The 14,404-nt window shown below is 38.3% G+C and overlaps 1 protein-coding gene across 1 annotated transcript in view; it reads left to right on the forward strand.

Moving 5' to 3' along the window:
- ENTPD7 (ectonucleoside triphosphate diphosphohydrolase 7) overlaps positions 1 to 14,404 on the forward strand; it is a 42,614-nt gene that overhangs the window by 16,841 nt on the left and 11,369 nt on the right. Inside the window, exons 6-10 of the mRNA XM_055300684.1 lie at positions 2,619 to 2,722; positions 4,802 to 4,858; positions 7,594 to 7,727; positions 10,132 to 10,298; positions 12,230 to 12,554. Coding sequence (XP_055156659.1) covers positions 2,619 to 2,722; positions 4,802 to 4,858; positions 7,594 to 7,727; positions 10,132 to 10,298; positions 12,230 to 12,554 — 787 coding nt within the window. The remainder of the gene's footprint in view (positions 1 to 2,618; positions 2,723 to 4,801; positions 4,859 to 7,593; positions 7,728 to 10,131; positions 10,299 to 12,229; positions 12,555 to 14,404) is intronic.

Consider the following 14,404-nt stretch of genomic DNA (forward strand, 5'->3'; position numbering starts at 1 on the left):
ATATTTATTTATCTTAAGGATTTGTGAAGAGCTTGCTTTTTTTTTTTAAGTTTCTTTTTTTAAATTTTTATTTATTTATGATAGTCACACACAGAGAGAGAGAGAGAGAGAGGCAGAGACACAGGCAGAGGGAGAAGCAGGCTCCATGCAGGGAGCCCGACGTGGGCCTTGATTCCAGGTCTCCAGGATCACACCCCGGGCTGCAGGCAGTGCCAAACCGCTGTGCCACGGGGGCTGCCCAAGAGCTTGCCTTTTAACTTGTCTTCTTATAATCTCCTCTAATAATGCCTGGATCTATGAAATCATTGCTACCTCTTGAGGCAGCCGTAGTTGTTGACATAAATGTAACCACCACTGTAAGAACCTGTTTTGTATAATTAATGCTTTACTAATTTATTAGCATTTGTGAGCAATATTCAAAATGGGTTCAAATCACCTGGACTATATTTTGAAATGTGTTAGCACTAGGTTTTCTTTCTTTGCCAAAGCCTGAACTAACAATTTGTTTTACCCCATTTTCATTTTATAATGGAACTATCCTTAAAAATTACAAAGATAGTAAAGCTCATATTTAAGAGAAAAGAAAAACTTTCGGGATGCCTGGGTGGCTTAGTGATTGAGTGTCTGCCTTTGGCTCAGGGCGTGATCCCAGAGTTCTGGGATCAAGTCCCACATTGGGCTCCCTGCCAGGGGCCTGCTTTTCCCTTTGCCTATGTCTCTGCCTCTCCCTGTATCTCTCATGAATGAATAAATAAAATCTTTAAAAGAAAAAAAAGAAAAGAAAAGAAAAACTTTTGTTATGGGGAAATTTCAAACCTCAAAAAAAAATAGAACAGCATAATGAAACCTTATTTTTTTTAATAAATTAATTTTTATTGGTGTTCAATTTACCAACATACAGAATAACACCCAGTGCTCATCCCGTCAAGTGTCCCCCTCAGTGCCCGTCACCCATTCACCCCCACCCCCCGCCCTCCTCCCCTTTCACCACCCCTAGTTCATTTCCCAGAGTTAGGAGTCTTTATGTTCTGTCTCCCTTTCTGATATTTCCCACACATTTCTTATAATGAAACCTTATTTTCTTACCACTCAGCTTCAACAATTACCAACATTTTGCCACTGAAGTTTTTTTTTGAAGTTTTTTTTAAATAAACAATAATTGAATTTTAGAGAACAAAAGTTCTATTCTGTGCATACATGAAGAATTTTTTTATTGTTTAATATGAATTGGGATCATATTATGTGTGTTGTTTAGAACCTTTTAGAACTCAAAATATATCAGACATCTTTTCACGTCAATATGTATGGATATAAATCGACCTCATGTCTTTTAACATCCGTCTAGTATCCCATGGTATGGGTACACCACAGATTATTTAACCAATACCTAATTATATGCATTTAGGTTATTTTCACTTTTTCATTGTTATAAATAATGCTGCAGTATTCTCTTCTTTTTGTATTCTTATCTGACAATTTCCTTGAAATAAATTTCTAAAAGTGTAATAGCTGGTCAAAGGTTAAAGATATTAAAAATTTGGATACATAGTCCTGGGTTGATCTTAGAAAGTCATACAAGTAATTTATATTCCAAGCAGCAGTGTATGTTGACACCTATTCTCCTGTATCATCACCAATACCAGCAAGCCCTCTTCTTGAAACATACCCATAGGGAGGGCAAAACAGTCCCTCTCATTCCACATGTAAAATTCTTACTGTAAGAATTTGAAATATATAACAGTGATCTTTTTTGGAAACCATATTTGATAGTATATTGGGAAACTATTACTAAATATATTCTTCACGTTTAAGTGTTAACATTCTCTACTAAGTTGTGCCAACAACTATGTGAGCCAATGTAATATTTTTGTAATGAATAATTTTAAAAATCCAAGATAATTGCTCTTATTTTTAACCATTTTCTCTAAATTCATGTTATTACTTCTAGCTTTGTGACTTTGCTTTTCTTTAACAGCACTGTAACACAAAACTTTAGAGGAGAAAACAACCCTGGATACTAAGACTCAAACTTTGTCCCAAATTGTTACAACCTTTAGATTTTGATCCTGATCTGGGTTTTTCAAAAAATATTTTTATAAAGAAAAAAACCCCAACCCTCAAAACGTTCATTGTTTACTTGTGTAAAGGATTATTAAAAACTTGTGTACCTAACAGTGCTCGTCATGTGGTAACGTGAGGCCTTGTTTCTGTGTTGAGTAAGAGCTGAGGATGAGATTGTGTTCCTCAGTCAAACAGCTTCTGTTTACAGCAGCTAGGGATCATGTAATTATGAAACCATGCTTCCTGCCACTTAAACATATTCACCCTGTGAGAGGCACAGAACCATAGTCTCATCTTTTAACACTATTTGAATGGTAAAATTATATAAAGGAAAATTATTACTAGTACCATATTACCTTTTATGTAGGAGGATGTACCTGGAATGCAATTTAAACCTTTGAAATCAAAAGAGCTACCAAAAGAAGCAGGACTCAACTTGGTGGATGGGCTATGTGAGCAGTGAGTGGTAACAAGTCTGAGTAGAAGGTCAAGTTGAAGCTAATTGTGAGAAGAGTGTTTAATGATTAACTTTTATGGTTTTTGTTTTTTTCTTGCAGAAAGCAGTTGGCCATCTTGGCTGATCTAGTGAGAGATTTACCGCTGGAGTTTGACTTCCTCTTTTCCCAATCTCAGGCAGAAGTGATCTCTGGGAAGCAGGAAGGTACTGGGCCTTGAGGGATGTACTGTTTCAGCTCCAGCCAACCGTGGCATAGTCTCTCTGGTGGGGGTTAGGATTACTTTCTATATTTGATTTTTGTTTTTCTTCAAATAATTTTGTTCATTCTGCTGTATAGTTTTTTTTGTTTTGTTTTGTTTTGATTATTTACATATTCTGCAATGGTATCTGTTTTAGAATGTTGCTTCTAGAGGGAAGGAGGTAGGGGGATGGAGTAACTGGGTGATGGACATTAAGGAGAGCATGTGATGTTATGAGCACTGGGTGTTACATAAGACTGATGGATCACTAAACTCTACCTCTGAAACCAATAATACTCTCTATGTTAATTGAATTTAAATTTTAAAAAATGGAAAAAAGAATGCTGCTTCTAAAAGTCATGTTTATATTTGTTTGTAATTTTGTGCTAAGTACTATGTTTATAAGAATGTATTAGTATTTAGTGATTATTCCAAATGGATATTTGGTTAGCTAATTGGAGTTTTGAAAACATACATATTTCTCTGAGTTCTACTGAGTTTGCCAAATTCAAATGTAAAGCAAATTTATTAGATAAGGGGGAAACTAGTTTTAGGGGATGATCAGGATGATCATTACTTACTTTTCTTTTGTTACAGCCTCTCCTTTTGTTGCATTTACTGTGCAGGACTGATGCTTACCTAAAAGCTTGTACTACTATTGGGTTTGAAGTTTGGGGGTGGAGTTGATTGTGTTCTCCTGTGGCCCAAATGTGGCCTGTATGACAAATTATGTTTCCATTTCTTGAAAAAGAAAAACCTGTGTATTCTAGTTGCAGTTCATATAAGGGAAAGGATTTATCCTTTTCAATTTCAGTATTGCATTTTTCAGTCCTAAAATTTACATTTGGTTCTTTTTTATATTCTCTTTCTTTGCTGAGACTGCCTATCTTTTAATTCATGCTAAGACTGCTCTTATTTCTTGATTATATAGCTGCTTTAATGTCTCTGATAATTCTGACATCTGGTCCTTTCCCTTATGAGTTGAGATTTTCCTAGTTCTTTTTATGCTAAGTAATTTTATATTGTATCCTGGACATTTTGAATGTTACATTATGAGACTCTGGGTCTTTTTTCAAAAATAAGGAGAATATTGATTGATTGTTTTAGCAGGGAGTTGACCTGGTTAGGTTCATGCCTCAAGTTCTGACTTGCCTTCTGTTGGCTATAAAGATTCTATTATAGGCTTCAGTTTTCAAAGTCTTGGCACTGCTATTTGGATTTGCTCCATTTGTATGTTACCCAGTGACCAATCTAGAACTGGGCATAGCCCATACAAATGGGTTGTCTAGCCAGTAGTTCAGTTCTCAGAACCTTTGGTATATTGTTTAGAGTGAGATCCGTTTATGTGTAGGTTGGCTGTGAGCCCTTCAGAGTTTTAGGTACCTTGTCCAACTTCTACCCCTGAAGGATTGCCTGGGGTGGCAGAGAACAAAATAAAGGGGAAATAACTTAAGGGATTTTCCTCCATTCTTTCTGAGCCTTTAGAGTCCCTTTTAATGTTCCTTGGACCAGAAAGCAAGGTCTTGAAGTTCTTTCTCTCTACACCTGTATGTCCTTTTGTGTTTCAAGCTGCTTTTGAGTCTAGGCTAGGCAAAATCTAGGGGGAAAATGGGAAACTCACTACTGGTTTGGTGGTCCTTTAACTTCTGATCTCTGTCTCAGTATGCCCGTTATTATTTCCTTTCAGACATTTCACAGATTTGCTCCATATGGCCCATTCAAAGTTTACACTTCTTTTCAGTGGACAGACAGGATGGAGTGTGCTTATTCTATCTTGCCCAGAACCAGAACTTCAAGATTCATATTTTTTACCATGTATTTTTACACATTAATCCCTAATCATTTGTTGGAAATTTAGACAATGCAAATCATTTTAAAGGGAAAAGCATCATAAGATACTTTCAATTCATACATTGAGTGTGTGGAATTAAATGCTCTCATCACCTTTTTCTAAGAAAAGGAGGAAAAGAGTGGCCCTGGAAAGAGGTGTAGACATGATTTAGCAATAGAGAATTAAATGAGGACTTTTATGTTTATTACTTAGGAGTTTACGCATGGATTGGAATCAACTTTGTTTTGGGAAGATTCGACCATGAGGATGGTAAGTAATGCATTTTACGACAGTTCTAAGCACTGAAGGTTTATGTTGTAACCCAGCAATAGAACCTAAGTACTACATTTGAGTTGTTTGAGTTGTTTAGTCTTTCTTTCTTCTTTCATTTTAAAAAACTCTATTAAGATATTTCATTTTCTAGTCCTAATTTGCCTTCTTTTATTTATTTTTAGCTTCTTAATATGGAAAGTTGCAAACATTCACAGAAGTAAAGAATAAAATGAATCTTCATGAACCCATTACCCAGACTCAACACTGATTAGTGGTTGGCTAGTTTTTTGGCCCCACATTCCATACAACACAGGTTTTTTTCCTGTTGGATTTTTAAAAAAGATTTATTTATTCATTTTTAGAGAGACAGTGAGAGCTAGAGAGTGAGAGTGGGGAGAGGGACAGAGGGAGAGAATCTCAAGTAGACTTCCTGCTAGGCATGGACCCCAACCCCATGATCTCAGGACCCATGAGATCATGACCTGAGCTGAAACCAAGAGTCAGATGCTTAACCAACTGAACCACCCCTCTTACTGGATTTTTAAAAGAAAATCCAACATATCATTTTATCTTCATGTACTTCATGAAGGAGTTTCTCACCAATGAGGAGTTTCAAAACCAATGATATATCTGCAATGGCATTTTTATTTTTTTTAAAGATTTTATTTATTTATTCCTATGAGAGAGAGAGAGAGGCAGAGACATAGGGAGAGGGAGAAGCAGGCTCCATGCAGGGAGCCTGACATGGAACTTGATCCCAGGTCTCCAGGATCATGCCCTGGGCCTAAGGCAGTGCTAAACTGCTGAGCCACCTGGGTTGCCCTGCAATGGCATTTTTTTTAAATTTATTTATTTATGATAGTCACACACACACACAGAGAGAGAGAGGCAGAGACATAGGCAGAGGGAGAAGCAGGCTCCGTGCACCGGGAGCCCGACGTGGGACTCGATCCCGGGTCTCCAGGATCGCGCCCTGGGCCAAAGGCAGGCGCTAAACCGCTGCGCCACCCAGGGATCCCCTGCAATGGCATTTTTAAACTTAAAGTTAACAATTTCTAATATCATGTAATATCCATCTACCCAGGTAGAGACTTACCTTATATCTCAAGAATATTTATTTGCAGTTGTCTTGTTAAAATTAGAATCTGAATGAGGATCACAAGTTATGTTTGACTGATCAGTTTCTTAATCTAAAACAATTAACTTACCCCCTCCCACCTCTTTTCCTCAAATTGTTCATTAAAAAATAAAAAACTAGGTCACTTGATAGAATAATTTTGACACATTCTTGATTTGGTTGACTGCACTTTTGTGAGGTCTTCAACATGCTTCTCATTCCTCCTTATGTCTTATAAATTGGAGATTAGATATAGAAGTTTGATTAGACACAGATTCAATTCTTTTGACAAGAGTAAATCATAAATAAAGATTGGTGCTAAGTGTTTCCTACTACATTACATCAAGAGTTTTATAATGTCTGGTTGTCCCACTTTTAGTCATGTTAAGACTGGTCAGGTATTCAGGATTCAGGTATTGTTAGCCTGATCTAATCTATTATAAAAATTCCCCAGCCACTTTTCAATTAATAGTTATAGTAGCCAGTTGTGATATTTTCTTAGATCCATTTTCATTAGAGGTTGCAAAATGGTGATTTTTCTAATTCCTTCAGCTCTTCTGCATTTAACAGCTTGGATTTTTATATAGGACCATTATATCACTGTTCTTTTTAGTGCTCAAATTATACCATCAGTGGCCAGTAGGAGCACCCTTAGGTTGGCTTCTATACATTTTAACATCCCAATAATCTTTTATATTTCCCTTGCTTTTTGGCACACTAAAGTATTCCATGTTCATCTCGTATGTTTTCTACCTTAGACCTAGCATTAGCCATTTTTTAAGGAGCCCTGGTTTCTTTTACTGGAAAATGGTATTTAGAGACTCTGGATGCCAGGGGTGCTCATTGTTCCTGGATTATCCTTGCCTCTAGGCCCTTTCAGTGAACAGAGCTAGAAAATATGTATTTTTAGAAAGAGAAAAATAAATCATGATTTCATAGTGATAGTTCCAGTTTGTATTTAAAATTATAAGATTATTGCTTAATATCTTTGATGTTTTACTTACAGATTTTTTCTTTTATGCTATTTCTTTTTTTTAAATTTGTTTATATTGAAGTTTGATTTGCCAACATATAGTATAACACCCAGTGCTTATCCCAGCAAGTACCCTCCTCAGTGCCTGTCACCCAGCTACCCCAACCCTCCGCCCACCTCCCCTTCCACAACCCTTTGTTCGTTTCCCAGAGTTAAGAGTCTCATGATTTGTCTCCCTTTTCCCACTCAGTTCCCCTCCTTTCCCTTATAATCCTTTTCACTATTTCTTATATTTCTAAAGATATTAATATAAACATTTGCTTTGTTTCCTAATATATGCTTAATGACTTAAAATAATAATACCAATAAAAGTATTTTCAATAAGACTACTACAATGCAGTTTAAGATATCTATTTGCTCTTATTGTCATTAAGATACATTCTATAAGGGATATAATAAAAATGCTGTGTTTTTAAGTTACTTTAAATAATTCTCTATAATATATAGTTGATATAGTTAGATTAATTTATTTCCATTTGCTCTTCATTTTTTAAGGGATTTCTGTTTGAGTTTTTTTTTTCCTTTTTGATTTAATTTTGTTTTTTAATTACTAGATCCTTTCTGTTCCCTTATCTATTTCAGAATCAGATGCCGAGGCTCCCCAGGAACTGGCAACAGGGCGCAGAAGAACAGTAGGGATACTGGATATGGGAGGAGCCTCTCTTCAAATTGCTTATGAAGTTCCTACCTCAACCTCGGTCCTTCCTCCAAAGCAGGTATTTTACCTTTTAGGGAAATTTGGTTGCTAGAAATGCCAGTATTTGGGAAGGAAGGGCACTGTCTTTGAACTTAGACCAACTTGCCTGGATCCCAAATATTTGTTCATCTACTTGCTAGCTAATATTATCTTGGGTAGGTTACCTTTCTGAGCCTTAATTTCCTCATATATAAAAAGAGAATAATAATAGTATCTATTTCATACAGTTGGGAGGTTGAAATGATACCATGTATGTAAAGCACTTAACAAACTTCCTGGCATGTGATGGATGTTTAATATATTCTAGCAATTATAATTATACTCCCTGTCTCCTAGGGCTGCCTGAAGATTAAACATGATAATACATATAAATCCAAGATGTTGTTTCCTTTCCCTAACTTATATTCCATTCATTCTTGTGGTTCTAATATTCCTTACCTGACTATAATGTAAGGAATGTATCTTGAAGTTTTATCATAGGAAAGAGAAATGCAGACAGTTTTTAAATACCTATTATGTGCAAAGAATAAGACCTACTGCCCCTCAAAGGTTATAATCTATCAATGAAGACCGCATGTGATAACAAGCAGACCATGACAGTGCTATCATTTGATCTAAACCAGGGTTTCTCATCATTGGCACTATTGACATTTTGGGCTAAATCAGTTTTGTTGTAGAGGGCTGTCCCATGCAAAATAGCTTCATCCCTGGCCTCTACCAGATGTCAGTAATGTCCCACCCCTGCTCCATGAATGGGAATCATGCTGGCTTGTTACCTGGGTCTTGGATGATAGAAGGCTTTTGCATAATGGAGGTGGAGAAGACCACCTGTGTGGAGGGAACAGTATGCCCAAGGACACAAAAGAAACAGCAAAGAGCCCAAAATGTCCAGGGAATGGTGAATAGCCTGTTGCAGTGTAGGATTTTCCAGTGTTGTGTAGCTAAGTCTAGGAAGATAAGATGAAGTTAGATGGTGAGGAGTCTTGGGTGTCATGCTAGGGAATTTCACTTTTATATCTATAGATGGAGGAGAATCAACAAAAGTTTTTGAATAGTGCATACAGATGGGCCTCAGTTTCATCTGTGAAATAATTAAACTCTGAAGGTCCTTCCCAGCTCTGTATTATGTGGCTGTGATCTAAATGATTTTTTAGGAAAATAATTTTGGTGTCAGTAGGAGAAAGAAATGTAGGTCAGGGAACATTAGGTAAGAAGTAATAAGGGCTAAATGAGGAAATATAAGTGGAAACGGAATGGAGGGGACAGATTTCAGGGATATTTTGAAATAAAAAAAAGCCATGTAGTATAGTGCTGTGGGTGGGGCGGAGAGGGATGGCCAGTGATACTGAGTTTCCTCCCTGGGTACTTGGTAGGGTAAGGAGCCCAGTTACTGAGAGAGACCTCATGGTAAAATATGGATTGATGGTAAGCAAATCAGTATGGTCGACATGGTTTGGGTGAGAGTGATTTTCTGGTCTCTAGCCCAAGTCCTGCAACCAGTGGGTTCAGTTTTGAGTATGTTGAATTTGAAATATCTGAGGAACACATGTGTCTAAATACCCAGCAAGATTGTTGGAAATGTGGTTTTGACAATCAGCAGGTGTCTGTGCAAGGTTTGGAAATTTGGGGAACTAAGTTGTAAGACATTTTAGTCTATATTTGTTAGTATGTTGTTAGCAAGTAAACTGAAGGCATGGTTCCAGTAAGTGGTACTGATACTTAAAGTCTTAAACAAATGACTTTTGTGTTTGTGCAGGTTTAGAAAGCAATGCTGGTATAGAAAGTATACTTGCAAGCAACAAATTAGATGTATTCATAGCTATATAATGGTCTTAAAGATGGATCTTAGTGCTTGATAAAGAAGAAAAAGAACAATGAGGCATAACATAATAGCACTTTACAAAATATAAGTAATCAGGATGCCTGAGTGGCTCAGCGGTTGAGTGTCTCCCTTTAGCTCAGTTCGTGATTCTGGGGTCCAGGGATTGAGTCCCATGTAGGGCTCCCTGCAAAGACCCTGCTTCTCCCTGTTTGTGTCTATGTCTCTGCCTCTCTCTCTGTGTCTTTCATGAATAAATAAAATCTTTTTTTTTCTGATGATAAAAATAGTACATTCTCATTTTGGAAAATTGGAAAATCAGGGAAGTATATGCAAGAAAATGACATCATCTGTTATAACGATTCTGCCTTTTAGAACTATATATAGTGTTGTAGTCCTTAATTTGGTATTTAGTCTCTGTACTGTTTGATGTAGGCTTGTCATTTTGTGTCTTTGTTGAAATAATGCTATGAAAATGAGAACGTTATAAGATACCTTCAAGAGTAGCTCCAGCGCACAGAGACTGGTGTGGTAGTGATGTCATAGCTTTATGTCAATCAGCCAAAACTAAAATTCCCTTTTTTCTCTTTACATTGTATTATAGGAAGAAGAAGCAAAGATCCTGCTGGCTGAATTCAACCTGGGCTGTGATGTGCAACATACTGAACATGTGTATAGGGTTTATGTCACGACCTTCCTGGGTTTTGGGGGCAACTTTGCCCGGCAGCGCTATGAAGACCTTGTGCTGAATGAAACTCTTACCAAAAATAGGTACTTTTTGGCCTGGACATCCATGCCTCTGAAACAGAATGTTGTTGGGGTGCAGATACTCATATCCTACTAAGATAGATAGGTCCTTGCTTCTTCCTTCTTCCTAACCACCCCTGTCAATGCAATAGTGTTGTTTAGAGACCCTCTGCTAGTAGGTCCACTCGATCTACATGAGGGTACATTCTCGTCTTTGCAGTTCAGACTCCAAAAAGTACAGCAGCTTGTTGGGACCTCTTATAGTGTCCTGTTTCAGAAATGGTATCATAGGGTAAGTAAGATTAAATTCTTTTTTGTTTTTTTAAGTTTTTATTTTGTTTTGGTTTTTGTTTTTAATTTATTTGACAGAGAGAGCACAAGCAGGGGGAGTGGCAGCAGAGGGGGAGGGAGAAGCAAGCTCCTCGCTGCTAAGGGAGTTTTTATGAGTCTCAATTACGAAAAGTTCACAGTATTTTGGGAGAATCCTGTTATCCCAGATGATTAATGAATGAATGTTAAAATCAGTGTGTTTGCATTGGGAAAATACTCTTACATCTGTACTCCTGCTGCTCAGGCTGTGGGCACTGCAGCATCTGAAGAACAGTTATGAGAGTTTCACATCAATTTTGTTAGCTGCTGTGCTTCTTTTTCCATTTCCTTCCTTTGTTGTTCTGCTACCCTTTTCTCTTTTTCTTCCATTTTCTGCCTCAGAACTTGCCAGACTGCATCATCATCCTCTCATGTATTGGTATTTTCTTGCCATGTACCCAAATTCCTAATTCAGAAGACTTATTCTTCATCTCATATAGCTGCTAATCTAGAGAAACCTGTGCTTTCTGGGATGTCAAAATGTAACGGTTCTTTCCTCTTCTTCTTCTTCCTTTTTTTTTTTTTTAAGAGAGAGTGAGCAGGGGTTGGGTAGGAGTAGAGGGAGAGAGAGAATCTCAAGCAGGCTCCATGCCCAGTGCAGAGCCTGTTGCAGGGCTTGATTCTATGACTCTGAGATCATGATCTGAGCTGAAATCAACAGTCGGATGCTCAACCAACTGAGCCATCCAGTTGCCCCTGGTTCTTTCATCTTAATATTTTCTGAGGTGTTTTTTTAAATAGTTGATATCACATCCTTAAAATAGGTTCCGGTCATTTCAAGGCATTTTGTGGTGTTGCCACATTTCTACTCCACCCTTCAGTCTTTACCCTCGTGGGGACTTCATCCCAGGAAGTCCTCTCTTCAACATACGTGTCTTTAGGAACTGGTGAACCTGTGGTTGGCAACATTTTTGGTCTTCACTTAATGTCTATTCTTGGCCAGGTCTGTATTTCTTCTCTTTAGGAATGGGAATATTGTTGCTGGGCAAGTGCTGACTTGAAACAGCCAGAACCATGTGGTGGCCACAGTGGGGATGAAAATCTGCGCTGTCCTTCCTGTCCCCAGGAAGGGGCAGGCATGTCTTCCTTCCTGTTGCCAGAAGTTGTCACTGAACCACTGACATGGTCCCCTCTTCAGGAGCCTCCCCTGGGCCTTCCCTCTTTACCTCCTCCCAGGTGTTTTGTTAAACATTAGAACTGTACTCAGTGTGGTGATATCTTGGTACTTTAAAGAGGCCAGTGGGAATGAAGACTAGATGGAGACAGCAGATTAACATTTCCAGTTTCACTCTACATTGGGAGATATACACATGGACTAAAAGGTTGAACAAAATTTGATCATTGCCATTCTCCCCCCCTTTTCTTCTTTCTTTCAACTAAACTGGATTTGCTTAAGGTAAATGTTGATGTGTTATGACTACATGATAAAACTCCAGTCTTCTTTCTAGGGATGCCATGTAAAACAAGGTATCTGTGAAGTGCATTCTTGGGCCAGCTTCTTAAGCTAGGTGTTTCTTAGAAGAGGTTGAGTACATTAGTGATGTGGTTTTTTTTTTTTTTTTTTTTTTTTTTTGTCATTGTGACAGGTTGCTGGGCCAAAAGACGGGTCTGAGTCCGGACAATCCATTTCTGGATCCCTGCCTGCCTGTGGGTCTCACAGATGTGGTAGAGAGGAACAGCCAGGTGCTACATGTGCGAGGAAAAGGAGACTGGGCATCTTGTGGGGCAATGCTGAGCCCCCTACTGGCTCGCTCCAATACCAGCCAGGCTTCGCTGAATGGCATCTACCAGTCGCCAATTGACTTCAACAACAGCGAGTTCTACGGTTTCTCTGAATTTTTTTACTGTACAGAGGATGTGTTACGCATCGGTGGCCGATATCATGGGCCAACATTTGCCAAAGCTGCTCAGGTAAATTGTTTATAATAAAGATACTTCATGCCAGCAGCAGCCATTTATTGGATGTCTGACTTTGTGCCAGATGCTGTGCAAAGAGCTTTGCATGCCTGATCTCACTGGATTCTTCACAGGGGCCCCATGAGCCCTCATTTTATAGATGAAAAAGTGGACTCAGAAGTTAAGGAAACTGCTGTGCCATACTGTCTTTAAATTCATTAAGTTTAGGTTTCCATGCACGTCCTGATCACCCAAATTATCACCCAAGTCCAAAATTGTTGTGTTAGCTAAAGGTTTTTCTCTAGTTTTCCCATAATCATGTTTAATGTTTGTGGCCAAGAGTGTCATCCCTAGATATTTTTCCCCTTACTGAGTATTCTCAATTGTATTGTGCTTTTGGAGATGATGTCTCACAGGTGGGCAAATGTACTTTCATTTTCTTGGTTTGGGTTATTAGGAGGCCAGAATGGTGCATAGGGTCACTTGGAATATTAGAAAGATGTTGGGAAAAGCAATGTCAATGGAAGTATTAAGACCAAAATACAGAAGAGATAAAAATTCATTTAGAGCATATATACAACATTAATAGCTTATGGGCTTAAATCATTAGTTACCAGAACAAGTAAAGTTTAGCTAGCTTTCTATACCTCCTCCTTTTTAAAAAAATTTATTTATTTGTGACAGAGAGAGAGAGAGAGAGAGAGAGCAGGTAAGCAGAGGGAGGGGCAGAGAGAAAGGGAGAGTATAGCTCTTTTATTATTTTTTAAAAAGATTTTATTTATTTGAGGAAGAGTGCACATTTGCACATGAGTTGGGGGAGGTGTATAGGGGGAGGAAGAGGGAGAGAATATCAAGCAGACTGCATACTGAGCAGGGTGCCCAACTCGGGGCAGGATCCCACCACTAGAGATTATGACCTGAGCCGAAACCAGGAGTGGGACACTCAGTGACAGCCACCCAGGCACCCCATCTCCTTCTTTAATATAGATTCATGTCTGAAGTTTTACCTATCTTTTTTTCTTTTCTTTTCTTTTTTTTTTTTTTGCCTATCTTTCTGATCTCTCTTTTAGCAGAGAAACTTAGGGAAGAATCTGTCCTTTCTTAAATTTTTAAATTCTTTATGCTTTGTTGCAGTTCTCTAGGGTTCTCTGGATAGAAGACTTGCAGTTTTATAATATCTATGGGGTGCTTGGGTAGCATAGTTAAGTGTCCAACTCTTGGTTTTGGCTCACGTCCTGATCTCAGGGTCATAAGATCAAGCCCTGAGTGGGAATCTGTGCTCAGCACGAGTCATGAGATTCTCTTTCCCTCTCCCTCCATCCCTCCTACTTGTGTGTTCACTCTCTCTCTGAAATAAATAAATAAATCTTAAAAAAAGAATGTATCTGTATTATGTGTACTATTCTGTTCCCTAAAGGCAGTCCCTAAGAAATACTGAGGGGGGTGCCGGGGTAGCTCGGTTAAGCGTCTGCACTTAAGCATCTGCTTTCGGCTCAGGGGCTAGGATCCTGGGATTGAGCCCTGCAACAGGCTCCCTGCTTATCAGGAAGTCTGCTTGTCTCTCACGCTCTGACCTTCCCCCAGCCCCATTTGTACTCGCTCTCTCTCAAGTAAATAAATAAAATCTAGAAAAAAAAAAAGGCAAAAAGAAAAGAAAGAAAAAGAAAGATTGAGGAAAACCTGGTTTATATTTGTTCTTTCCTCTCCAGCATCCAGGAATACACTCATATTCCAGCATCTAGGTCTCCCTAACTGTCCACAGCCTACATCTTTCTCTCATTTTAAAGCTTCTTCTCATTCTATTCCCTTGAACATCAATGGGCTCAAGTTATTGCTTCCCCCAAGTTTCTAGTGGCTTAATATGT

This window comes from Nyctereutes procyonoides, unplaced genomic scaffold (genome assembly GCF_905146905.1).
Source record: "Nyctereutes procyonoides isolate TBG_1078 unplaced genomic scaffold, NYPRO_anot_genome, whole genome shotgun sequence".
Taxonomy (NCBI): domain Eukaryota; kingdom Metazoa; phylum Chordata; class Mammalia; order Carnivora; family Canidae; genus Nyctereutes; species Nyctereutes procyonoides.